This window comes from Nomia melanderi, chromosome 4, assembly GCF_051020985.1.
Source record: "Nomia melanderi isolate GNS246 chromosome 4, iyNomMela1, whole genome shotgun sequence".
Classification (NCBI taxonomy): Eukaryota; Metazoa; Arthropoda; class Insecta; order Hymenoptera; family Halictidae; genus Nomia; species Nomia melanderi.
The window spans coordinates 1,956,193-1,984,078 of NC_135002.1; the positions used below are offsets into that span (position 1 = coordinate 1,956,193).

Here is a 27,886-nt window from a genome sequence, read left to right on the forward strand (position 1 = left end):
TGCGGATTTATTTTGAATAGATTGAGTTTATTCGGTTTTTTATTTGGCTGAGAGTGATCCAAGGAGAATTTGGTGTGCTTCTATTTTTTAAACGGTTGATTTACTTTAGCAAATGATTGTTCCAGTTTATTCTGTTTATGTGACCGGCCATAGAATATACGCGATGTAGAAGGAGTCCTCGCCTCGCTCAGTGACTTTCGACGAGATAGCGGAAGGAATTTAGATTGGAACACATTTGTCTGTCAGCGGTTGTGAAAGCGATTGCCGGGCGGGTGGATCATTGTAATGATCTATTCGATTAAACTCGTAGAATGTATAATTTTTTACGAAGTTTGGTTTTCGGGGTGCTTTTCTGCCTCGTGAGCACTAACCCATATAAACCGTGGGACGAGACTTCGCAGTCGATTGTTGCAAACTACAAAGTGCACATCGATGCCAGAAAAGAGGATTGTTACTTTCAATATGCTTCCGCTGGAGCTGATTTTTATGTGCATTTTCAGGTATACTAATTACTCTTATCTCTATCGCTTTATTCGAGTGACTTATATTTGCTCTGTGTATTTATTGCTTCGCATTAAAGACTCGTATGCCGTTTGAGAATCATTATTAATTAACAGTTCACCATATGGTTGTCAGAAACACTAATACTAGTGATAACAATGATGCTTTTGTTGGATACAACACAGCAATGTGTCTGTTACAAAAAAAAAATAGCTTAAAGAATAGTAAGATAAGGATAAAGCAAACGTATGATAAACGTGAAAAATATTAGATTAACTGATAAATTATTTTGATATAGGTAATACGTGGTGGAGATGGTAAAGCTGGCTTTTCTGTGAGGAACCCAGAAGGTACCTTGGATCATCCTTATCAATGGCTCTCTAGTTCAGGTTATCAGGACACAGTAAGAACTGCCGGCTACTATAGCATTTGTGTGAACAATCAATTCTCACGATTTGCTTCGAAATTAGTCAATTTATACATCTCTGTGATCAGGTAATGTATAAGAGTGTACATTACATACACGTTTCATTCAATTATGTTATCTTTGTATATTATCTTTCATAGATACGACGAATGGGACAAATATACCAAGGAGCTGAAAGAGTTGGATCTATCTGTTGATAATTTCACGGTAAGAACCTCTAACAAATACATAAAATCAAAGTATTCTGAATCACCTTTTCCTCTTACAGACCTCCATATCGAATGTGGAAAAGAATGTAAATGAAATGTTCCAAACTCAACATTTGAGTAGAAGCAGGGAGGCACGAGATTTGAATTTGTTGCTGGACAATAACTTTTATGTCCAAGTGTGGTCCATTACCCAAATCACGGTCATAATAATAGCAACGACGACGCAAATATATTACGTTCGAAAATTGTTCCAGGTGAAACCATCTAAATATTCGAAAGCAGGCATATAAACGAATTGGAATCCTGCGAATAATTAACTACATTTCTCGGAGATGACACCTAGTTTGCACAAGTTCCACTATGCATCCATAGCTTTCCTTTCTAGTATTCTTAGTTCAAAGTCGACTGTTCACTTTGCAACAGCATAATACTATATATATATACATACATATATATATATATATTTTTTTTTATATACGAAGCTATAAGAGCATACAACATAAGACTGCATTGCATTTCAGATTTGCGACGATGAGACGCAAATTATTACTCATTTTTACAGTTATCAGCATTTTAACATAAATGAACAAATTATATTTATGTATAATTGAATTTATTAAGAGAGAAACATCATTGTACTTATATGAGAATAATAAATAACGAAATACTTTTGTTATATTCATTTAGGTTTCACTCGACTTTCTAAACACGCGACTAAACCGTGCTCCAAGACGAAGAACGCTTAGGGGAATTTCTCAAGCAAAACAGTGGAAAGAAACGTGCAAACCGTCGAACACACTTTATTTGATATTGCACAGAATCTCTATCATCGTATATAACTTATATTTTATTCGGTCAGTAAAAGGCAGACTGTTGTTTCGCTTTCCGTTGCAACGCGCTGCCGTTTAATGCGAGGAGGCGATGTCGTTGCTTCAGATTTCTCGCGCGAACATGCTCGGAGGCGACTTCCTTCGTGTAGTTACCAGGAAACCAGCCCTGCTCGCCGTCCAACAATTTCTCACCGTGGAACCAACCGTCCGACATCTTTCTGAATACGTTTATGACGTCCCCTGCGTGGAAAGAAACATTTGCAACGTGCTCGTGTTCGACCCGGCGTCGTTTACTCAAGACTATCCTTCTTATTTTATAGATCTCGCCGCTCACCTGGATGCAACGATAGCTCATCCGGTTGAATCGACGAGTAACTGTACAAAGCGACCACCTGCGGGCAGTCCCAGACCTCGTAAAGGGTTTCTCCCATTAAGCCCCGCGTCAAGGGCGACACAGCTTCCAGCCACCTCTGCTTCTCCGTGTCGCTATCGCAAGTTAAAACGTACTCGGCCTGACGGCCCGAGTAATTTTCCAAGAGAGTCAGAAGCATCGCGTGGCGACCTCCGAACGGAGAATCTTCCGGCGCCGACTCCAAAGCGATCAAGCTTCTCTTGCAGGCGTCTATCACGGAATACGTTTCGTCCTGAGTACTGCGGGTAGAAAGAGGGTGAGAGAAACGTTAGCTACCACCGACAAAGAATCCGCGCGGTTAACCCCTTGTCCTACGAGTGAGACTCGTGAAGATTTTCAACGTGATTCAACAAATATATATATTACTCAGTTAATTCGAATTCAAAGTAAATATTATTCCTTTGTAATCAACTACTATACTTAAAAGGAAACATAGGCATAACGTATGCTTAGAATTTTTTTCTTTCTCTAAGAAATTATTAACGACAAAGTAGCCTTTAAGTATAATAATTGATTTGAATTCAAAGTAAACATTATTCCTCTGTAGTCAACTATTATACTTAAAAGGAATTATAGGCATAAGGTATGCTTAGAATTGTCCTTTTTTTCTAAGAAATTAATGACAAAATAGCCGTGTTGATCAGAGTTGAGAAAGAAATCATAGGCCAAGGGGTTGAGTCGAAAGCGGACTGGCGCGAGCGTTCGTACTTGGATTTGTATTTAGCGACTAGAAGGTAATCAGTGAGCAGTAAAAGGTAGAGCGGCGTTTTGTTGAACTTCTTCCCGAACGTGAGCTTGTACTCGGCGTCAGACTTCGTCAACAGCTGCACGACCGGTCCGCTTTTCACTAGGTGCTTCCCCTTCAAGGGGATCGGTGTCACTTTCGACGAGTATTCCAGTCTTCTGTCAAAGAAATCCGCTCGCTGTTAACAACGCTGCGCCGATTCTGTCCCGGAACGGGAAACGTTCGTCGGTTACCTGGTCAAATTCTCCATTTCCACTTCCTTCGCCGCGGCACGCGCGCCTTCGTTGCACTCGGCGACGACGCAGCTCAAGCTCGACAGCACCGTCTCCCAGCGGGATCTCTCCGCGTGCTCGATGGACAGTTTGGAGAGGACAGCGTCCGCCAGTAACGGAAGCCTGAACGAAACACCTCGTCGTTTAACCGTTTGAGCGCGGCGCCGATTTTGCTATACTAAAGCTTTGCTATACTAAAGCGGCGCACTCGAACGGTTAACTCAGAACTTGTACTACAAGTTTAAGTTACAGTAACAATGATGATAACGTTCTCATCGCACAACGTTACATTACAGAGTCGAAGATCATACGTTGACGGCGATCTCCTACCTGGTTATCCGTTGCATCGGTAACATTAGAAAGGAATGCAACGACAAGCTGTGGCAAGCGGGCCGCGCTTCGACTTGCGCGACGGCCTCGAAGAACTTGTGCCCCCTTCTCGTTCTGGAACACGATTCGATGCTTTAGCGATTACTCTCGTTCGGTCTGAGCAATATTGCTAAGTTGAATGTCACCTTAGGTATATTCATTTCTAGCTTTGGGGAGAGAGCCATGTTCATTAGGAATTTTTTTCCAACGTACCAGCATTGCAGCTGGGTTTATCAGGGGGCTAAAGGCATACTGATACTGATGTCTGATAAGAGTCTCCTTAAATACGTACCCTGTTCATGTTCCGGATCGATGGTCACCAATTATTTTAACTGGTCAGCTGAACAATATAAGTATCTAGTTCATGTTCTGGATTAGTAATCACTAGTAGTTTTTAATTGGTCAGCTGAACAACATAAGTATCTAGTTCATGTTCCGGACCAGTAATCACTAGTAGATTTTAACAGATGAGCTGAACAATATAACTATGTGGTTCATGTCCCGGATCAGTAGTCACCAGTAGTTTATTTTTCAGCTGAACAATATAAGTCTCCAGTTCACGTTCCGGACCAGTAATCCCCAGTGGTCCTTAACAGATCAGCTGAACAATTAAAAGCAATAAAAAGCTGCTGACTACTGATCCAGAACATGAACCAAGTACCAATATAGACAGTCTCCATAGGCAATGTCTTCAACCCCTGCTGAAGCCAGCTGCACCGATGGCGAACCATTAAGACTAAATTCCTACTGAACACAGCTCTCTCCCAAAAGCCAGAAACGAAAGTAACACTCCAGGCCGTGAAAGCATCAAAGCTACTAGTCACCTCAGATGTTTGAGGGTGGTATCTATGCTGACTTGATTGGAGCAGTAAGCGACGTAGATGTCCGAGCACTTGTCCGCGTACTTCAGTAGCACGTCCGACAGTCCGCGCAGCATCGGGTCCTGCCTCCACACGGCCTCCAGCTCCGCGAGGAACTGCTCCGACGCGTGCAGCACCGCGGGGATGCCGCCGAACAGTTTCTCCTTCTCCGGCGGCGTCAGCATCTCGTTGATCGAGGTCTCGTTCAGGAACTCGTTCTCTAAAACGCGAAGCGAGTTCAAGAACGAGGCCTCCGACGTCAGGATCTCGAATTTCGCCTCCTGAATCTTCCTCTCGTCCGCGCTTAGACGCTCTGCAAGCAAAACGGACGCGTTTCACGACTGAAGGATCGGAAGCTGGCTGCAAACGACGAGACCGCTCACGTAAAAGGTCGCTGCCCGAAACCTGCGGCGTGTGACACCATAGCGTCCTGTGTCCGGGTCTCACCAGGTCCGTCGCCGACTGCGATGGGGTCGTGTCCTCGACCTGCGATCAGAGAACACTTCATTTTATATCGATCCACGGAGAATCTGCAGATCTTCCCTAACTATTCATATTCATGATCGAAAAGTCACTCGGTTAACACTTTGCACTTGAAAGCTTTTCACTAGAAATATTCAATATTCTTCAATGAGGTACAGACGATGTTCTTTGAAACTAATTAACGAGGAACTATATATAAATTAAGAAGAAAAGTTATTGTATTTCAATATTCCACATATCGATGCATCATACAAAGCTTAATATTATATGTAAGACTTTATAATTTTGCAAATTAAATGACTGAGAGTCATCTCTCGAGTGCAAAGGGTTAATTACCGATAATACCAGTGGAAATCAGTTGCACAGTTCCCATACGCGAGCCGCTGGTTAGCTAACCAGTTAGCCGTATCCGCACGAACCTCGACGCCGTCACGCAAGGCGCAACAAAGTAGCCACGAAACTTTCTCGCAGAGTGAAACAGCGATTACCTCTTGGTAACTTTCAGAGTTGGAGTCGAACGCTCCCCTGGCTGCCGCTGCGGCGTAGAACTGATACAGCGGCTCCTGGTCGGCGAGGATGCTGTACGGGTCTGAAACGAATGTATAATGATAATGAGTAAAAAGTATGAAAAATATGTTCTGCTAGATTCACGGAACAAGAAACCCATAAGAAACACATTATACAGGAACAATCCTGGACGCGCCCCTAATATTATAGGAACTATCCCAGGGGAGTCCCCAGTATTGTAGGAATGATCCCGGGAGAGTCCCCAATGTGGTGGGATATTCCCTCACAAGTCGCAAGATCTTTACAGATCATCAAAGTACATCGTACAACCGCGCTGTATGAAGATACGAATAAATACCAGATTTTGATACTTCCGTGAACGCAAAATGTGGGTGTGAATTGTGCTTTACTGTCTCCTCGTTAACCTACACTCATCTCCCACACACTCTTCCTCGCATTCTTTCAGCCACTTAAGATTTTCCAAACGCAGTCACAATTTTCCGAACATCCCGCAGGTCCGTCGCGATACGACCTGGTCGCCCTTACGCACGCGCAACGAACCATTCGTCGTAAATACATACTCTCCTGAAACTCACCAGGTTCGCTGCTCGTGTTGCTGTAAATCGGTTCTTCCGGCGTGGCGCGGTCGCCGCTGGACCTGCTGGACCCGTTGCTGCCGTTGGCGAGCGAGGCGCCGTTCAGGTAGAAGGTCGATAGGCCGGAGACGCTCTTCTTGAAGTGTCTCGCGAGGCCGAAGTACCTGGCGGGGTCGAGGGTCGGCTGATGATCGTTGCACGAGGCGTCCTTGGCGTCCTCGTGCTCGTCGCCGGCCGAGGTCCTCCTGCGCATCCGGCCGAGGCTGCCTTTGGTGATGCTCCAGGTCCTGCGCAGCATCTTGATCCTCCTGCCGAGGGTCTGCGTCAAGCTGGCCTCGCGGGGCGGCGGAGGATTGGGTCTGGTCGGCGCTTCCAGGCTCGGCTCCGGGATTCTCGTGTCCGCGGCCCCCGTTTCCGGTTCCGGCTCCGAGCTCGAGCTGAAGTCGTCATCCGGCTGGAAGGAGCGGAGGCTCTCGTAGGTGCTGTCGTCGGACGCGTTGTCTGGAAAATGGTCCATCGTGAGTGGAGAACTCAAGGGCAACATTGACGGAGCTGGAGCTGGAGCTGGAGCTGGAGCTAGAGCTAGAGCTAGAGCTGGAGCTGGAGCTGGAGCTGGAGCTAAAGCTAGAGCTCTGAAAAGATAGAGATAGAGCTAGAGCTAGAGCTAGAGCTAGAGCTAGAGCTAAAGCTAAAGCTAGAGCTCTGAAGAGATAGAGCTAGAGCTAGAACTCTGAAGAGATAGAGCTAGAGCTACTGCTAAAGCTAGAGCTCTGAAGAGATAGAGCTAGAGCTAGAGCTAGAGCTACAGCTAAAGCTAGAGCTCTGAAGAGATAGAGCTAGAGCTAGAGCTAGAGCTAGAGCTAAAGCTAAAGCTAGAGCTAGAGCTAGAGCTAGAGCTAGAGCTAAAGCTAAAGCTAGAGCTCTGAAGAGATAGAGCTAGAGCTAGAACTCTGAAGAGATAGAGCTAGAGCTACTGCTAAAGCTAGAGCTCTGAAGAGATAGAGCTAGAGCTAGAGCTAGAGCTACAGCTAAAGCTAGAGCTCTGAAGAGATAGAGCTAGAGCTAGAGCTAGAGCTAGAGCTAAAGCTAAAGCTAGAGCTAGAGCTAGAGCTAGAGCTAAAGCTAGAGCTAAAGCTAGAGCTCTGAAGAGATAGAGCTAGAGCTAGAGCTAAAGCTAAAGCTAGAGCTAGAGCTAAAGCTAGAGCTAGAGCTAGAGCTAGAGCTAAAGCTAGAGCTAAAGCTAGAGCTCTGAAGAGATAGAGCTAGAGCTAGAGCTAAAGCTAAAGCTAGAGCTAGAGCTAAAGCTAGAGCTAGAGCTAAAGCTAGAGCTTTGAAGAGATAGAGCTAAAGCTAGAGCTCTGAAGAGATGGAGCTAGAGCTAAAGCTAGAGCTCTGAAGAGCTAGAGCTGGAGCTAAAGCTAGAGCTCTGAAGGAAACGATCGCTAGAGGCGTTCGAACCGATCATCGATCTTTATTCTTTTCTGTTCATTCGTTACACCGTTCGTCGTTCCAACGGAACAACGCGATAGCGTTCTCAGGCCGAAAGATATCTTGGAAGCATGGGACCTTCGTGAACGTAGCAAGACGCCTCCTGCGTGTCCACGTCCTCGTCCAGGTCGATGACTCTCATCTGAACGAGACCCTGCGTCCTCTGCGAGGCCTCCCGCGCCGGCCGGCCGTTGGACCGTTCCCCGATCCATTCCTCGGTCTTCTCCGTGCGACCCACGAGCAACACCGATCCGCCGCCGAGGCTTACCGCCACTTGAAATCATTGTTCACGGTCAAAGCGTCGTCGCTTAGGCGCGCGCGTGGGCGTTGCTCGACATTCGCCGAACAACCGAAGGCTAGATCTCTCCCGGAGGACCCGGAGGAGGGGTCGGAGAGGGAACAGGACGAGAAGGAGGAGAAGGAGACGGTCGGAGAGGCGGGGGAAGCAACCATGGCTCATGGCGCTCAGCGTCCGGCGAACGAAGAAAGCGAAATCGCTGCGTTTCCTTTCGTTTGCCTTCGGCTCGTTCCGTTTCGTTTCAACGAACGATGCGCCCGGACACCGGAACACCAGCCACACTGGCTGAATCGCGATGGTTCCGTCCGTGGAGACGCTTCTTTCAGCTCGGCGTTTTCGAAACGTCGGACCAAAGGGAAACTCGTTCCTCGCTCGCCGGGGGGGAACAGGGAAACGCGAGAGATCCGTTCCTCACTTACCTTGTGTGTTCGGTCGTCGGAATGTTTTCAAGGTCTGTCTCATTTCCTCGACATTTCGAGACTCGGTGCGAGCGAGTCCCTCGCGCGTCAACGGACACCGGCCACGACGCGTACGGCGAGTATTCGAGCGTGTCGCGGACGCCTCGGCAGAGAAGACCGTTTACACATACGTACGTGTACGTGTGTACGTTCCGTTCAGAGAGGAGAGAGAGAGAGAGAGAGGACGAGGAAAGTTTCCTCCTTCTCGTACTCCGATCTCGGTCCCGTCCTCGTGCCCGTGCAACGCGAGCAACGGCTCGGCCGTGACTGACACCGGGACAGCGCAACACGCGCTTTCACCTCGCGGCGAGCAGCTCCGCGGCGGCGGGTCCGGTTCCCGGGTCCGAGGGCCCGATAAACGGATCTCTCGCTGGCGACGAATCATCGGTACTTCGGTGGCTCATCCGCGAAATCGGAACCGCCGAAACCGAGCGACCAGCCGCGCTCCATCTTCTCGCACGCGGAGCGCGGGTCTACGCAGATGTCGGGATCGGCCATTTTGTCGGGGCGATCCCTGGATGCGCGCGTTAGCCGCTTGCGCTGGAGAGACGCGACACGCGCGTCGTGATGTTTTTGTATGGAAATTACCGATATATTGTGCACGTTGGTAGTCAGATTGTTCTGACTATTATTGGTAAACATTTGTACGTGTCTATATGTAATCGAAGACGAAATTCGCGCGAGATCCTGTCGAGTTTCTCTATTCCTTGCCAGCGCAAGTGGTTAGGAGCTAATTTGGCTACGCGTGTAGCGTGTATGAGAGTTTAACAATAGAACTACCGAGCAGTTCAATTGAGTTTTTGGAATTCTGTAGAAACTACAGTATATCTGTTGATACTTCCATTGATTTAGTATTCAGTTTGAGTATTGCTGCGTCGGTTTCTTTAATGATTTCTCAGAAAGACGTCTACATCTTTTTGATCATTCCGAAAAGAAGAATTCAGGAGTGGGCCATGTAGTGTCACGTTTGGCTTCTGAAGTGATAGAATATTCAGAAGTTGTACAAAGGACTCTCTGACCTAGGAACACGCGGAGTAAATTCTTCAACTTTGCACTCGAGAGTTGCACTTGGCTCAACGTAACGAAGATTCAAAGTTTACTATTAAATTGCGTGTTTCGATTCATGAAACATTCAGATAACGCTTCTGTTTGAAGTATGTTATCAATTTTTACAGTGTGGCTTTATTGTAGCTGCTTTGAAAAACACGTCTAGCTCTTTCAGGTTCTCGGATGCGAATCACTCGGACCCACCCAATCACAGGTGTTAAAGAGAGAAACACTCGTCCGTCGAGCGAAAAAGCTTCGGAAGCCCCGTCCAGAGCTGGGACTCGCGCAATCGGTTGATTAGGAAACGAACGAGAAGAACCGCGGCGCGTTGCGACAGGGAACAACGGAGCGCAAACGTTTTCCCGGTCCGAAGTTTCAAGGAGCACGGGTCGCGTCGGCGAATTGTCGCGACGCAGAAACGACCGGGTGAACTTTTACTACGGACACGACGCGAGTATGCCGATCGCCGGCTCGATACCACGGTACGATGAGTCGCGCGCCGCTCCCCGATAGAACAAAGCGCGAGTTTCTTTTTCCTCCTTTTCGTTTCTGATCTGCGATCCAAACTCTGCTCGGAGCTCGCGTAATTTGGAACCGTGGGCCGCGACCTTGACATTTAACCCTTTGAACTCGACGTTCTTCCGCTTCGTATTTACTGTGTTCTAGAAAGGTTCATTCGACTATTGATACTATTAACCCTTTGCACTCGAGAGGTGACTCTCACTCACCACCTAATTTGGCACTGTAAAACTATAAAATTTGATACTTAATATTACTCGCGAAGAAATCATAACGTACATTGAAGAACAAAGCTGTTTTATTTCAATATTTCTCAATTTGATGCGTTATACAAGGTATAACGAGTTTCACAAAATATCGTTTTCACCTCGTCAGAAAATGTTCAAATATTGCTAGCGGAAAACTTCCAAGTGCAAAGGGTTAACACTAGATTTGCGGAAGCCGTCAATTTGGATATTGAATTTTTTAATATTTCATTGCAACCTCTACCAGTTTTAATATTTTATTGCAACCTCTACCAGATACACAAAGGAAGAAGACCTTGCGTACGTCCGAGCACACATGCAAATGTAGAATGCACAACGGGACCTTGGCTAACCGAGACGCCATTTTTCGCGATGTAGACCGCCGAGGATTTTCTTCTCGAGCGGAGACTCGCCGGTCGTCCAATTAAATCGGATAACCGAGGTTCCACCGTGTTTCTTTCTCTGCCCGAAGGTGTACGTCATCGAGCGCGACCTCCTTACGATCCACGAATTCTTAAAGGTAAACGGCATCCACTGGAATTTCCCGTGCTCGCGCGCGCGCGCACTTTCGCCCGGAAACTGCTCGTCGCGAACGCTTTCGCGATCCGTCGTGTTTTTTTGACATCTATTAACCCTTTGAACGAAGATTCTTCGAAACGAACGGAACCTTCAACAGATGAAGCTAAATTATATATTAACCTTCGCCCTCGACAGGTCACCACTTTGACACAGCAGAACTATACACTTGAGTACTTAGTATTTTAAATTAGACTTTACTGCTATGTGAAATATTTAAATAAAACAGCTTTGTCCCTTAATTTATCTGTCCTTCGTTAAATTAGTTTCAAACGTCGTCCATATCTCGTCGAAAAATGTTAAATATCTCCGCTGAAAAACTTCCGAGTGCAAAGGGTTAAAGAAACGAGATACCAACTCCTAGAAGTCCCGTAAATATTTCAAGAATTTCGACCTCGAACGGAGGAATATCCGAAACGCGAAGGACAACAGCTTAACGGACCTCGCACGAGCGAAACGCGATCTAATCGCTGTATTGCCGATTTTACGCGTTCGCAGCGTTTTTTCGGCGTCCGGTGCTCGGCAGAGGAATTCGGCGGTTGCATCAGATTTTTCGGAACGTCCGTCTCCAATGTCGAGCGACGTCCTCGACGACGAAAAGGAGACTGGCAACGTGCGCGAGGAATTTATGAATATTACGCGCCCGCGTTCCGTAAGTCGAGAAAGTCGAGAAAGTTCAATCAGATTTTCATCCTCTCCGGGACACAATAAAATCTGAGCCGGCGTCGCGCATTCGTTTCCCCGATCAGTAACGAACGATCGCGGTTCGCGCCGGTTCATATCCGCGCGAGGATCCGCCGGCGATCGCCGCTCGATCGGACGCGCCGATCGGAATGCAACCGACGCGACGATTCGATGGTAATTCACTTTCTATAATCGGATTACATTTCACCCGATGTTTTCGAAAGCGTCGAATCGGCCGCGGACGGAATTGTTCCGTGGTTTTATTTACGGATTCTCTCACGCCGCGGGAAAAAGAATGGGCCGCCGGGATGGAAACGCGAACTGTTTCTCGGAAGAGCCGAGAAACTCGGCTTCGACGACGCCGGAACGGAATCGTTCGACCGTCGATTTAGATCGTGATGTTTTCGCGTTTGTAAACAAATGAATGTCGCAATGGTCTTTTTTCTTTGCTTGTTACAGTCGCTGGATATCGGGGATCTGGCGCGTAAGTTCGCGCTACCGATGGTATTATAGTAATCTTTGCGATCGAGTGTTGTAATGATGACTTTGAGCTTTCAATCGAAAGCTTCCAATGAATAATGTAATAATAATAATAGTAATAATTCGTTGTAATGATCACTTTGAGCTTTCAAATTGAAAACTTCGAATGAATAATTTAATTGAAATATTGGGAGGTAGACACGAGGTTTCTTTCCTTCATAATTCGTTGGAATGACCACTTCGAGCTTTCCTATCCAAACTCGAAAGCTTCGAATGAATAACTTAACAACTGAAATATTGAGAGATAGACACGAGGTTTCTTTCCTTCATAATTTGTTGTAATGACGACATCAAGCTTTCCTATTTAAACTCGAAAGCTTCAACTGAATAATTTAACTGAAATATTGAGAGATAGACACAAAATTTCCTTTTTTCCTTCATAACTCAATTTTTGATAGAGTTTTCCAGGGTTTGAGAACTTCTCGTCCACAGAGACTTAACCCTAGATTTACGGACATTATTGTAGTTTATTCCTCTGCTCTTCGAAAAATCGACGTTCGACGAGAATAGTTCACCTTCACCGTTCGCAGCAGTTTTCGCGAGCCAGTCTGGCGTTGCGGAGTCAGCGCGATTACTACAATGAAAGATCAATTGCTACTGACCGTAGATCGTAGTATCGCCGATCGGCAGCTTCTTGGTCGACTTGCAACTCTTCCTGGACAGTCTGGACCGCTGTCGGCCGATCTTCCGAGACCATTTCTGTCCCGCCTTCTTCTTGCTCGACACGAGTTGCGTGGTCGTCGCCTCTGCGCCTTTTCTGTCGAATAAACGGAGAAACGATACGCATAGCATTAGCATGTCTTTACCGAAGCGATGAACTTTATCAAAGAAAAAGTAGAGAACATTACAGAAATCGCACAGGTGCACGTGAATCTCACGCTGGAACCATCAGAATCAAAATGACTCAACGCTACTCTACAATTATCCCAATGATACCTTCAAGAAACTTCCTATACGTTCGAGAAAATTCTAAGTTATCAATTGCTTATTCAACTGACAGTTCTACTATCGAACGTGTTATTCGAAAGCACTGACTGCGTTAATTGAATAAATAATACTTCCGTCGTTAATCATTCCGACATCCGGCAGTTCCACCGCGAATTACTTTAGCTAAATTAATTACTCCTATCCAATAGTTCCAGTGTTAGTCGTTTCGCCAACTGTTAATTACTAGCATCCGGTGGTTAACCCCTTTGCCTATTACTAATTACCAGCGTATCAGTTCCAGTGCCAGTCGGTTTAGCTACCAATCGCTAACCGTCTTATTTATTAGCGATACCGTTAATTGTTTTACTTTCTGTTATCGATCACCGGCTTCTAATAAATTCTGCTAATCGCTCTGACCCGTGAACAACAGAACTCGTTCGACGAACGCTTACGGCCAACTATCGTCTCTTCCAGGCGAAGGGAGGGGCGGGACGCCGGTGCTCGGCTCTTCCAGGTCTTCCCACTCGGATTCCTTGCCGAGGATCGAGCCGGTCGTAGAGCCGGCGTACAAACTGTTGACCCGCTCCTCCGTAGGCAGGCCGACGTCATCGTACAGACCCTGCCCGCAGTCCTCCATCTCGTCGACGTCCTCCTCCTCCACGCTGGAGTACTCGTTCGCGATGGACAGGTAATGGTCCTCGTCGTTTCCCTTCGATTTCTCGCTGTTTCCATTATTCTCCTTGTTTTCTTTGTTCTCATGCGTGCTGCTCTCTGTCGTAGGATGATGCTGCGCGAAGGAAACCACGTCGTCGTAGACGCCATCGTCGAAATCCGCGAAGATCGGCTCCTCCACTGAGGTCCAAGGCGCGACCACGTCGTCGTAATTCTCCTCGGCCTCGTCCTCGTCTTCCTAAAAAGAAGAAAAAATTGTTAATTTATGGATGAGTTTGACTCTTTGCAATCTGTAGGCTCTTAGGCGCCAATTGTATTATTAAACGTTCATATTTGGAAGACTATGTCGCGGACGACTGATCCAATTACTCGGACAGCAAGAGATTAGCATGTAGTTTCTGTTGTTTCTATTCTTTAACTGATTAACTTAAACTTAACTTAAACATTTCGATGATCAAATTGAAAGAACTACCCCATGACTATTGCATTCGCTGCATATGCAAATCTTCTCCTAATAACAGAAAATCTAAGAAATGTTATATCTTTTCATATTCATCACGAGGACTAAATGTCTTGGAGTTGCTGATCGATTGGAAAATCAGGTGGAGTGCTAAGAAACTATAAGATCGTTCTGGATTCTCTTACGTAATGTGTTTTGTAAATTGAAGCGGCCAGTGATGTTATGGCAGGAGGAAGAGATTAAGGAGAGAGTGTTTCACGTTTGTAGACGGTGTATACAAATAGGTAAAAGATTGACCAGCAGCGAGAAAGGATCTCAGATGTCAGCAGCCCTCTACTGGCACAGTATAAAAGTAGCCATAGTAAAACACGTTCATTGAGACGCGATTCGCTTGTATTCTAGCCTGAGAGTGACTGAATCGAGTTATTGAATAGTTTCTCAGTCATACGTGTTTTTTCAATAATCGTGAAGGAATCAGGAATGTTTCGTTTTTATGCACCTAGTAGTCCTACTATTGAACAATGTTCTACAGATTACACGGTGTTCAGCACAGCCGAGATTATAGTCACGGGAAAGCAACGCGGCGAACGGTGATTTCTTTTTAATTCCGAACTTCCGCGAATCTTTCTCGTAACCTCGATCGACGCTCGGTCGACGATAGTACTGCTGTTATACAACTGGACACGGTCTTATTGCAGACATTAGCGGGGAGAGGCCGAGTTACTTAACCACTCGTATACCATTGAAATCTCTTGTTTTCGTTTGGAACGTTGAACAGAGAAACTCTTTGATTATTCTCAAAGTTGCTGATCGAAACAGTTCCTACCGATTAAAGCAACCTTCAGTTTCAAGATCCTTAACTCACACTTTCTCCGACTATCCTATTTGTCCGTCCGACTGCGTTGATTCAGTATTCGACGTTTCGAGCACACTAACGCTAGAACTACAATGATCAAAGACTAGATCGAGTATCGAGTTCTTAAATGAACCAAACCAGTTCTTAACACTAGATCTACCAGTCAAAATGACTGGTTTCGATTGTTTTGTTCAGCAATTATTGATATCTTCGAAATGACTTTGAAAATAAATAGCTTCATTCGAGTATAACGAATGTCTGAAGAAATTGAGAATAATATTGTTACAATTTTTATGGGAATTGCATATTAATCGTTTTAAATGCTCGGTAGTTCTAGTGTTAACCGTTTGAATGCTGATATAGCGCTTATTATTATAGTTTTCTTACTATACTCTTCAAGAAACAAATCAAAGTAAATTTACTTGAATAAACATTATTTTGATATTTCTTTGTAATAATATTTGTGATCTCATTAGATAACTACTCTTACTAATTCTTTGCATACACCCAATCACTTCATTTTTGGTAAATATCCACCAAAGTTGTTCAGCGTCCATGATGTTTAGCATCATAATAACACAATATTTGTGATCTCATTAGATAACTACTCTTACTAATTCTTCTGCATACAGCCAATCACTTCCTTTGGTAAATATCCACCAAAGTTGTTCAGCATCCAAACGGTTATCCTATCATAAATCCTAATCGACCTAACGTCAACGATTAAAATCTCTGAGTCTCCAAATTCATCAATCAAAGTCCCAATAGGTACTCTCAGCGATCTCGACTCGGTTCCAGTGTCGGTACCTCGTTTTCCTACAAATTAGATCGCTTTCCAAGGCTGAACGTCGGACGACTCGCGATCGTTTCAGCGCCGCGTGGAAAGCGGTCGAGAGGAACGGTGCGTCACCTGACGGATCGGTCCGAGCAGTCCCACGTCGTCGTAGCTGTCCTCGTCGTCGCCCGGGTGGTCCGGCTGGTTCTTCAGAAGGCACTTGGCGCGGTCGCTCCATAGAAAACTGCGGTTGACGCGTGCCGGTTCCGGCGTCGTTTTCCCTCGGCGGCGGCCGCTGTCGTCGCCGACGTCGCGGGGTTCCCCGGTTTTCACTAGCTGGCTGCGCTCCAATACCTCCGCCGATCGTGCCCGCAGCTCCTGCAAGAATTCGCGTCTCGCTTCGTCCACGCCTTCCTCCGTATTCGCGCCCGCTGCGTCCGCAGAGAGAGTAGAGGAAAAAGAAGAGAGATCGCGCACGTGAAACTTCTCGTCGCCTTCCGGTGCCTTTTTAAACGGTTCGCTCGCGTGCCGAAGATTTCGAGCGTTCCGAAGGTTGCAACCGTTGCACCGATAAAGAGAGATAATGTTTAATCCGTCGGGAAGATAGCGCCGGTGTTCCTCGAAATCTTCGTCGCGTGTCTGGCTCGACTTTGCAAGGGAAATTTATAAGCTGTAGGAATTCCATCGTGTCGCAGAAGTGGGATAAGCATTTTCTGAGAGAAGGGTTGGGGTGCGAGGAGTCTAGGGGGTACGGTAAATTATGGAGAGATGGTTTTTTAAAGAAACATGTATGTAAATAGCATCGATGCTTAACGAAGAGAATTTATCAAGGTTCGTGTGTTAACCCTTTTAACTCTGTAGGCTCCAATATTGCAAAAGGTATAATATTAAATATTTTAATGAATCAAAGGAACTACCCTAAAATTATTAGATTTTCTATTATTAATTATTAGATTTTTATTAAAAGATCCAAGGTATGCCATAGCATTTTTCCACTAGGAAATTTAAACTCTGTAGGCTCCAATATTGTTGTAATATCAATTATTTTAATGAATCTTAAAGAAACTACCCAAAAATTATTAAATTCTGCACTAAGAAGAAAAATAAAGGATCTAAGAAATGTTATAGCATTTCTCATTTTCGCTAGGGAGACTATACAAATTGCAGTTGTTAGATTGCAAAACCATCTGGAGTGCTAAGGGTTAATACTAAAACTACGAGTCAAAATCACCGATTTCTGATATCTTTCTAATTATTATAAAAATAGCAGACGTTCCTCGGTGAAATAATTCCAAACATTGACTCAGCAATACACAAGTTGAATTGTAGAGAATTGTCTACACAGAGTTTTCAAAGAGAAATTTCAAAGAGTGAAGTTGACTTATTTTCAGTGTCAGAAACGATTGAAGAAGTACAGGCATTGTATAATTGAAAGGGGATAGGACCATCTCACCCGGAATTACCAGCACCCGGTCTAGAATCGCGTCGCGCGGCTATTTACCCGGCTTTGCTCGGTCCAGGCTCGAGCCGATCGCGTCGCTCCGATTTTCGTTGGAATCCTCTGTTCTCGCCTGGACGAGGAGAGGCACCGTGGCACACTTTTCCTCGTGAGTAATCACCGGCAGTTGCTCCGAGCCGAACTCGACCCTGTTCTCGTTCGAGACCAGGCTCGGGCTGGTCGCCGACGCCACGTGGACGAAGTTCGTCGGCGACGAGATCTTCAGGTAGCGCAGCTCCTCCCTGGACAGGCTCCTCGACCTGTGCCTGGACATTCGAAACCGGAATTTTCAAGCTGTTCGATGTTCTCCAGCAAAATTCGATCCTTAACCGTTTCAAGTGGCGCGATCCTTCTTTCGTTTTAGTTCAGAAACTGAATGCTTTTCTGTTTTTACATGAGAAGATTATAAATAGCGTGATCCGTTTTTATATATCTAAGCAGGTAATGAGAATAAAAGAAATAATTGAAAGGGAAACTGACAGGAACGACCCATTCCTGGTGTCTTTCTTCTGCAATGACTACGACAGATATTTCTGTGAGGAACTATTGAGTTTTAACTTTGTTTTTGACACATTTTGACCGGCAATTCCATGCAGAAGCTATCTCATGTTACCGGTTATTTCGTAATTAAATATGAAAGTGAAGCAATAATGAATTGAAATATAATTTTGAATATTTTGCTTTTGAATTAGCTTCTAATCACTTCTCAACTAAGTATCAACACTAACACTACTTATCCCATCACAACGAACGCGAATGGTACTAGAATTAATTACCAACAATCTGCTATCACATCCCCTAAGTCACACTATTAGCTACCCTCGCAACTAAACATTCTGACACCTCAGTTTCCTTCTAATTATCTCCAAGTAATTTCTATTGGCCCAGTGCCACCGCAATCACCAAGCCATCAAATTCAAAGCATCAAACACCTAGACCTTCCAGACGCTCAGTCACTCATTCTTCCTCGAAACCGTTCAAACTTTCCTCCTAGAAGCAAGAGCCTCGGTCAGTTTGCCTGTCACACTATTAGCTACCCACGCAACTAAACATCTTGACAAGTAATTTCTATTGGTCCAATACCACCGCAATCACCAAGCCATCAAATTCAAAGCATCATAAACACCTAGTCCACTCTTTCATCCTCGAAACCGTTCAAACTCTCCTGCTATAAGTAATCGCCATTGCTACCTGAGATCGAGCGCGAGATCCTCGTCCATCGTCGGCTCGACGAGCGTCGTCTTCAGCGAGCCCAGCGACGAGCTCAGTCCGGCGGCCTTCTTCTTCCTGCGTGCCCTCTTCGAGCCTTTCGCGAGGTAGTCGGGCACCAGCTGCAGCACGTTCTTCGCGAAGCGCTTCTTCTTCTTCTCGCCGGTGTCCCCGGGCCGGCGATTTCTCCGGTCTCCCGTTAGCTTTTCCGCCGTGGGAGCCGCCTCCGGGTCGCTCGGGGAAACGGATCTCACGAGCACGCTCGCGTACTCGGCTCCCCCGGCCTCCGGCTCTCCTCCGCGAAAGCTGGGAACCGTTTCTCGAACGGGAGAGCACGGTACCTCGATCCTCTCGTAGTCGCTGCAGCTGGATCTCCGCTCGGCGTGGTCGTCGTCGGGCTCCGTTTCCGCCGCGTCGTCGCACTGGTCAACGCCTGCGGCTCGCGCGACGGTCGCCGAGCGTTTATCGTCGCGGCCGTTATCGATATCGAGGTGGTTCGCAGCTTTTCCCTCGATAACGGCCGACACGTCGACGCGGGCATCGCTTGATGGAGGCAGGTCCTCCGGTGCGTCTCTTTGTTCAACCTGTGCAGAACGTTCTTATCTTTATCCTTGCGTCGAGACTAAGATGTTTATTAGGGACGATTATTAGTAGAAAACGAATCGATTGTAATGTTAACCCTTTGTAGGCCCATGTAACTTTGAAGTCACGTATCAGTATATTGGAATCTTGTTGATTTATTTCATTTTCAACCTGTGCAGAACGTTCTTATCTTTATCCTTACGACGAGACTAAGATGTTTATTAGGGACGATTATCAGCGAGACGCAGAAAACGAGTAGATTGTTAACACGTTGAGTGGTATTAGAATTTAGAATTTAACAATAGGTTTACGGGCATTTATTGTACTTCATTATATTATTCCTAAGAGAATTGATGCTCGTTTATTTAGATTGTGGAAACTGGAGATTTGATAGTAGGTGGGGTACATGTCAGTGTGATCAATCAAAATCGGCGTGAACATTTGCAAAATAATATTTCTAAAATTCAATATACGTCAATTTGACGCGTTCCGTAAACCTAGCGTTAACGCTTTGCACTCGGAAGTATTTCGTTAGCAATACTTAATGTTTTATAACTAGACAAAGACGATGGTTTCTTTTAAATGAATTGAAAGAGAAATCACAGGTAAATTGAGAAACAAAGCTTTTTTGTCTTAATATTTCCGATGCATTATACATAGTTCAGTATCGAATATTAAATTTTCTAATTTTACTTCGAATCAAATGGTGACTGAGGGTCACCTCTCGAGTGACTCTCAAAGTCACTCGCAGAGGGTTAATATATAAAATGAGAATCAATGTTCCTAGGAGCAATAGAACTGTACACTGCAACGGTGAAACGTGGACATAGAAGGTTTTCTTCTTCCACCGAATTACGAGCGACGAAACAGCTGAATCGAGCGCAGGTATGGATGATGACATAGGCGGGCAGGTTAACTGGGAAACGATGCCGTAAGCTTCTAAGCGAACGCATCGAATTCCTCGCGGTATTCGATCACCGAGTGTCATTCCAAGAGTGTCGATCATTTCGCAACGGTTCTTTTATTTCTCGGACTTCGAAACGAAGATTCAGAAGCGGGATTAAACTTTTGACTGCGGCGCGCTCTCCGAGGAAGCCATTGATACGGACGGCGCGTTATTTGCGTGTTAGTCGCTGCGACTGCTCGTCCACTGACTAGTGACCGAGTATCCGGAGATTTGATACCATTCTTAGGGTTTGAAAAAAATAATAATTGCGAATAAATTAAAATATCCATTTTTCTATTCGTTTTAACCCCTTGACGTACTATTTATTTCCGCTACTAAGCTCGTGTAACAATTTACTATCGGCAATTTAGAAGAAAAGTAGCAAAATTTTCCATTCTACTTCAAGCGGTAGTTCCATTTGAAGATAATACATTGATAATAGCGAAATAGTTACGTACTTTGATCCGTGGATAATGAACAATATTGATTGTTGTCAAATTAGTCATCACGAGTCTCACTCGTCATTGTACGGCAAGGGGTTAAATAACTTCTTAAGCAACTTTAATTTACTTAACTTAATATGTAGATTATTTCTTCGATAATAATAGCTGGTAATTGAATATAAAGAAGAAAATGGAAAATTGATAATAAGGAACAAATTCATTTTGATAATATTAACATAAAGTGGATGAAAATGCAGAGGATGCAAATTTATGCCTATCGTGTATATTGATAGACTTGTGAGAGCTTTTATACATACATCTTTAGCAGTCAAAGGGTGAAAGGAATTTCACCTGTCGGAACCGAGTTTTACGAGGGAAGATCGCGGATCTGAATTCGCGGCGGCCTTCGGGGGAATTTGAACGCGAGTCACGCGCGCCGAGAAACCGTCATCGATGAGAAAGAGAGGCGCGGAGGAACCGTTGAGACGTTAGCGACGCGAAAAACAAGCTTGTAACTTCTCGTCGCAACGAAAACATGGAAACCACGGTGGAAACTGGATCACGGACCTCCTGGGGTTTTCTTGTTAACGACTCATTGAAGGATGACTGTGTTTCGCTAATTTAATACTGGAACGGCCTAATAATTAATAATAGAAGATCTAGTAATTTTAAGGTGGTTTCTTTGGTTCATTAAAATATCTGATATTATAACCTGGTGCAATATTGGAGCCTACAGAGTTCAAAGGGTTAAATATTAGATTTGATAGTTTCACTGTATGAAATCAAGTGAGTGAGTGTCACCTCTCGAGTGCAAAGGGTTAAGAATCCGCAGGAACTTCCGGTACCTAATAGTCCGGACAACCGAGGTTCCATAGTACCTAATATTAGTACTTAACAGTTCCATTGACTATGGAATATTAGTATATGTATTAGTACCTAATATTAGTACCTCACAGTTCCATTGACTATAGAATATTAGTATATGTATTAGTACCTAATATTAATACTCAACAGTTCCCTTGACTATGGAATATTAGTATATATATTAGTACCTAATATTAGTACCTAACAGTTCCATTGACTATAGAATATTAGTATATATATTAGTACCTAACAGTTCCATTGACTATGGGATATTAGTATACACACTGGCCGCAGAAAGTACGTTGACACGCTCAAGAAATCTGCATTTTTTGCTTTTCTCAGTTGTAAACACAACGTGTAGACTGTTCATGAACAGTTTAGGTTTGTCCTTAGAGTGAAACAGAAGTATATATTGTGGAATTGTGATGAACCATCAGACGGAAAGTATTTGACTCTGCACGAACCTGTTGCTCGCAGTTTCCCTCGTCTTCGGCAGGCACGTCGCAATCGGCCGCCGCGTTCGGGCGAACCGGTAGCAGCTGCAGAGGCAGCCTGGCCCTCTTCAAGGCCAAGCTGTCGAGGGTGGCGTAGACGACCCTCTCGGGGGGCGCGAAGCTCTTCCGGTCCCCGTGGAGGAAGCTCCGGTTGGCTACCGGCCACAGACTCATCCTCCGATCGGACGGTTCGTCGGGCACTTCCGGTCGTCGAATCTCCTCGGTCAAAATCTCCGAGCGGAAAGGCGACGTCGAGTCGAGCATCGTCGACGTTCCCCTCTCACGGTGAACAGCGATTCCGCCGTGTCAGTCCCATTTCATCGGCTCGAACTCGCCAGCAGAGTGTCCGGGTAATCGAAACCGTACACCGTGAATGGAATTCCGGCGAGACAGCGATAACAGGCTGCAACGTGCCCCGCTATCGGCCGATCTTTCCCGCCGCCAGCACTACACGCCACTGTTAGGTTAGTTTACTCGCGTCACTGATCGGGTCGTTCATGAGTGCCAGTGTTTACGAATTTCTACGTTCGAACGAACGATTGCTTCTTGACGTACCTGTGAAGTTCTAATCAATTCTAATTTTCATTCTGCGCAGTTGATTAATTTTGGAAACTAACGATTGCTTCTCGATCTAACTACGAGCTTCTAATCAATTCTAATTTTCATTCTGCGCAGTTGATTAATTTTGTAAACGAACGGTTGCTTCTCGATGTATTTACGAAGTTCTAATAAATTCTAATTTTCATTCTGCGCAGTCGATAAATTTTGTAAACGAACGGTTGCTTCTCGACGTACCTGTCAAGTTCTAATAAATTCTAATTTTCATTCTGCGCAGTCGATAAATTTTGTAAACGAACGGTTACTTCTCGACGTACCTGTGAAGTTCTAATAAATTCTAACATTCTGCGCAGTCATAGAATTTTCTAATAAATCTTAATTTTCATTCTGCACAATCGATGAATTTTGCAAACGAACGGTCGCTTGTCAATCGACTTACGAAGCTCTAACAAATTCTAACTTTCATTCTGCGCAGTCGATGAATTTTGTAAACGGTTCGATAGTCAACGAGTTTGGCGCCTCCGACGTTAACGAAGGAAACGTTGAGTGGTGTGCCCGTTTGTACCGCGAAACGACGAGTTTCTTCGCTGTCACTCCCGAGTAAGCAAACGAACACAGTCTGTCAACGATTTCGCGCGTTTCTAACACTGAATTCTTCGAGATCCGTGAAGATCCGCGAGGATCGATGTTGCGACGCGAGTACAGCGACGGACACTGGGCTATCGCGGTCTCCTTGGACTCGAACCAGGATCCGGACTCGATCGAGAGTGACTAATCGATAGCCGAGGTGTTAACGCGACCTCAAACTTCAACGTGATGAATCTCCGGACGATTTTCGTCGAAGCTGCTAGCTATTCCGTCGATTTTCCTCCTTTCCTTCGGAGAACAGTCGAAACTGTCAAGTTAACACGTTGACTGATAAATAATCACTCACTAAAACTCTCATACGAAATCAAAAAGCCAAGATTCTTCGTGACAATTGCACTACTGCCATTTCTATATTTATTACATCTAACAACATTCGGCTCCTTGAACACGCCACCGAGAAAATTAATTTTTAAGCTGACATAGTCAAAGTGTTAACCCTTTGCACTCCACAAGTTTTTCATTAGAAGTACTCAACATTTTTTAATGAAATACCAACGACATTCTTTCAAGCTGACTCAACGAGAAATAGCACATAAATTACAGAGGCTGTTTCATTTTAATACTTTACACGTGGATGCATTGTACAAAGTTTAATATTAAATGTCAAACTCTATAATTTTGCTGTGTCAAATTAATTGACTGAATGCACGGAATGCAAAGGGTTAAATACATGCGAGTCCTGGCAACCATTCCTCTGACACAAAATCAAGTTCGAAGACCAAAAAATACCTACAGGGAATCAATTGAAATCCTGAAGCACCCGAACATCAACTGGGACACAGGACATCAATTATCAAATCGACACTCGCTCCTCCCATCTTCTTAATTACTCAGCTGCCAATTAAGAACTACAGGTGACCACTGATCCGGAACATGAATCAGGTATGTACAGACAGTCTTCCTAACACATACCGATATCAATGTGCCTTTAACCCTGATGAAACCAGCTGCAATGATGGCGAAACGTCGCGAACAATTTCCTACTGGACACGGTTCTCACAGGAAAGCCACTTTTGAATGTAACATTCCAGGTCGCGAAAGCCTCAACACGTTGACTGCCACGAGAATTTCGAACGTTTTGTATAATACACATTCTTTCATAACAAAGGCAAATGGTATTAGAAATAATTATTAATGACCTGGTATCACAGTACACGTGTTACACTGTCATCTAGAACTACCATACCAGTCAAAACGACTGGTATCGATTTTTTAGTATCGCAATTATCGATACCTTAAGAGCATTGAATATTCGAAATGATCTTGAAAATAAATAGCTTCGTTTGAATATTATATTGAAGAAACTGAAGATAATTTGTTACAATTTTTATCAAGATTAAGATTCTAGTGTCAACCAATTTTGAAGCTCCGGTCACCGGTGACCACCATGCCAGTCAACGTGTTAAACGATTCTTATTCTTCTCGTCAGATGGGGAACTCTCTCATTCACACCAAGGGAGTTGCAGCTGCAACATTTTCCCGCGAATCGCTCGTGCGCGTTCAGCTTTAGCCTTATGTGTCACGGGAACGACGGCGGAACGCGGAGGGGCGGGAGGAGTCTCTCGCTGTACGTTTTGTTTATGGTCAACGATTGGCCGCTTGCAACCGCGGTGACGAACAGCGGGTCGGCTATCGATAATCGAACGGGAACAGGTGAAAACGATCAGACGAATGCCAGCGGCATTCTTGTCTAAGACGCGTAACGGTTTTTATCCTCGCGTTCAGTTGTTATTATCGCGTTCACCGGAATGTCTAAATCGCTCGCGGCCGTCCCACGTCGCGCGTTGCGTCGGCCACGCGACGTCCCCGACTGCTGTTGCGAAACCGAGCCGTACGATTCCCGTCGCGTCGCGCGGAGTCGAAAGAACCGTAGCCTCGCCGCGATCCACGCGCACCGTTCATCGCGAACCGAACACGTGAATCGTGTGTCACCAGGACCAGTGTCGTACCGTCGTGCCAGTAAGTAATGTTGATTTTCTCGAATCTCTCCGGGAACCTTGAGAGCACACCTATCGAGATTTTAGGAATTAACGTACCAAAATAAGTTTCCTTGTCTCACGATTATCGATACAAAATCAGTGAATATTCGGAATAATTTCGGTTTCCTTGTTTCGTAATTATTGGTACCTGAGAAACATTCGAAATGGTTTCGAAAATATGTTCGCTTGAACACTATGAGTGTTCGAAGAAGCTGAAGATGATCCGTCGTTACAATTTTTCTATAGATTACATATCAATCGTATTAAATGCTTGATAGTTCTTATATTGACATTAATAATTTTTCAAGTATCATCCGTTATCTTTTCAATAATCAAAAAATCGAAAGTAGGTAATTCCGAGTCAAAAGTAGTCTCAGTGTTAATTCTGCAAATGGTCGAATCGAGGATTCCCGAATTCTAGAATTCTCTGCGGATTCAGCTCAACGCGAAACGTCACGCGTCGTCTCGTCCCTGAGATCGCCCGTCGACGGAACGTTAAACACTGATGCGCCTGGCAAAATATTGTCATTCCACCGCGTGGACCTCTTCGTTTCTCTCGGTCGTCCCGCCTGCGGGAATTTTCCGCGCGTTTTTACCGACCGACCGCGGAAAAACTCGTTCGCACGTCGTGTCTGTCACACCACTGTTTCGCGCACTGTTTCACAAGTTTAAAAACTAACGCACGAGCATTCAACACGTTGACTGTCAGCGGTCGCCGATTACCGGACAATTATGATCTGTCAATCAGGATCCAATGAAAATAGTGAATTCAATAGTGATTAAATGATAATAGTGTAACCTAACAATAATGTAATCAAATATCGCGATAGCAGATTAGAGGTAATCTTTTATCTTTGCTGAAAGAACGATACATAGAACTCTGAAGTTTCTCGTGACAGTGAACGTGTTAATGAACTGTGAAAAATCATCGTACCTCGAAAGAAAAGGTAAGTCGAAGTCTCGCGTTTAATACGTAGGAAGAAATTCGTCCGCAGCCTCGCGCACTCGCGTCGCGCACCGTCTTCAGCTGGCGTGCCGAGTGCGCGTCGAACGATCGACGATCGAGCGACAAATCGCGCGTACTCGCCGAGTTTTTCGAGCTCGCTCGCTGCAGCGTCGCTCGGGAATCCCCGCCAGCTCTCGCCGAGACCAATCGCGCGTTCCACAAATCGCTCACCCTTCCTTCCTTTCTTCCTTTCTTTCCGCTTTCCTTTTCCTCTCTTCCCGCGTTCCTTTCCGATTCCGCTGTTCCCCGACCGGTTCCCGCGAAAAACCTCGATCTTCGATGATCGATACTGGATGGCGGTTATTTTGGGGGGACCACCATTTAGAGACGCTCTAGGTATAGGTAAACTTCAGGACCTTTTTTCTAACCTCTTACGTGAATGAGATTTGACAGGCTTGCGCGAAGATTGCTTTCACTTATTTTACGATGTGTAATTTTGTTTATTGACAATAGAACTACCGAGTATTTAGTACGAGTGATATGTAATCTCTATAAAAATTGTAATAGATTTTCTGTTTCTTGGAATGCTTGTTATAGTGTTTAAGTGAAAATATTTGTTTTTGAAAGCATTTCGAATATTTAATATTTCTCAAGTATCAATAATTGTGAAACAAGAAAATCGAAACCAGTCATTCAAAAGAATCTAGTGTGTGTAATGCAACAAGACTATCGATGTGTGTTATTGGGAATTTCGAGACAAAAATGGAAACTCGACGTACGTGGAAGATATTCCAAGTGGTTAGTAACAATTAAGTGAAAACTGATTTTTCTGTGTAACTGTAACTGCTTTGTTTCTGTTTTCTAAGCGAAACTGTTACGAAATGGCGGAGTTGTTCTCTAGCTTCCCTCTGTTTGCAAAACATCCATTGTAGGCCGGCTGATTGCAAACAATTGAAGCGTCCGAAGACGTCGATTTATTTTGGAAGAATAGAGGCGTGACGTTTTACTCGAACAAAAGGTTTGTCGCGATCGTCGTGACGTATTACTCGCGCGCGTTTCGCCTCGGTCGAGCAGAGGCTCCGAATCCGCGCGATTCCGCATTCTTCCGTGGATTTCTCCTGTCTTCGCCTTTCTCGCGCGTCCCCCGCGAAGACCGCCATGTTTCATTAGCACGTTGACTGCCGCGCGGTGGTCATTGCTGACCGGAGCTACCAAATTGCTTAACACGTTGAACGCCGCAAGATGTTGTACCGTAAAATACACAAAATGAAGTAAACATGATATTAAATCATTTGACTGAACTGCATTATTATTAATATTGCACGGTGATCTAGCAGAATGTCACCGCAATGGGTAGCATTATTTATAATATAGAAATGTTTGCGAATAATCGTTTAATTGAGCGAAGTATAGTACTCGTTTGGGGTCACCGGTGACCCCATGGCATTCAACGTACACATTATTGACCGACCATGAGTTAACCCGTGTTTGCACTTGTATTAGCCATATTAATTTTTGAAACGCAGAGCAGTATAGAATATTGTGAAAGTAAAATATTCAAAGTTATATAAAATTATTATTTTAATAGATTATTTCGCTTTTATATTTAATTGTGAAATAATAACCGGTGACATGGGATAGCTTCTGCATAAAATTAATATCAATGATAGGTTTATTAGCTAACATTAATAAAAATAACATAGAAATCAAGGGTCAGAACTATTCTATTTTACCATTTCATAGATAACTACGTTAAATGATCTTTAATATTGTAAACAGCGACTGTAAGTCGCCTCTCAAATGCAAAGGGTTAAAATATCTTTTTCCTCGCAGGATGCTGAGGAGCAGCTGCGTCATCGTTGGACCGCAGGGCCCCGAGATAGTTCCGTGCTGCGTCATCGTTTCCGACGAATCCGCGGCAAAACGAACACTCCGAGGACGGTTCATGGGCCGCAACGAAGCA

At 44.8% G+C, this 27,886-nt stretch overlaps 2 protein-coding genes across 6 annotated transcripts; one reads left to right on the forward strand and one right to left on the reverse strand.

Moving 5' to 3' along the window:
• The first annotated feature begins 160 nt into the window (after positions 1 to 160).
• On the forward strand, positions 161 to 1,815 carry LOC116428180 (transmembrane emp24 domain-containing protein A). The gene is made up of 4 exons (XM_031979499.2): positions 161 to 500; positions 800 to 996; positions 1,069 to 1,135; positions 1,197 to 1,815. The coding sequence occupies exons 1-4, from the start codon at positions 312 to 314 to the stop codon at positions 1,425 to 1,427; spliced, it is 684 nt and encodes a 227-aa protein (XP_031835359.1). The 5' UTR covers positions 161 to 311; the 3' UTR covers positions 1,428 to 1,815.
• On the reverse strand, positions 1,815 to 26,098 carry Exn (Ephexin). Of its 5 annotated transcripts, XM_076366820.1 has the most exons (18): positions 25,912 to 26,098; positions 23,911 to 24,053; positions 21,763 to 22,347; positions 18,446 to 19,047; positions 17,258 to 17,520; positions 15,892 to 16,187; positions 13,446 to 13,903; positions 12,669 to 12,823; positions 7,778 to 7,972; positions 6,212 to 6,712; positions 5,597 to 5,697; positions 5,009 to 5,111; positions 4,590 to 4,938; positions 3,727 to 3,840; positions 3,358 to 3,519; positions 3,088 to 3,282; positions 2,302 to 2,618; positions 1,815 to 2,207 (listed from the first exon to the last, which is right to left on the reverse strand). In XM_076366820.1, the coding sequence occupies exons 3-18, from the start codon at positions 22,054 to 22,056 to the stop codon at positions 1,993 to 1,995; spliced, it is 4,320 nt and encodes a 1,439-aa protein (XP_076222935.1). In that variant the 5' UTR covers positions 22,057 to 22,347; positions 23,911 to 24,053; positions 25,912 to 26,098; the 3' UTR covers positions 1,815 to 1,992. The 5 variants fall into 5 exon arrangements, with proteins under 5 accessions (XP_076222935.1, XP_076222936.1, XP_076222937.1 ...); XM_076366821.1 differs by lacking the exon at positions 23,911 to 24,053; XM_076366822.1 differs by lacking the exon at positions 23,911 to 24,053 and having other exon boundaries at positions 21,763 to 22,357.
• Between the last annotated feature and the right edge of the window lie 1,788 nt (positions 26,099 to 27,886).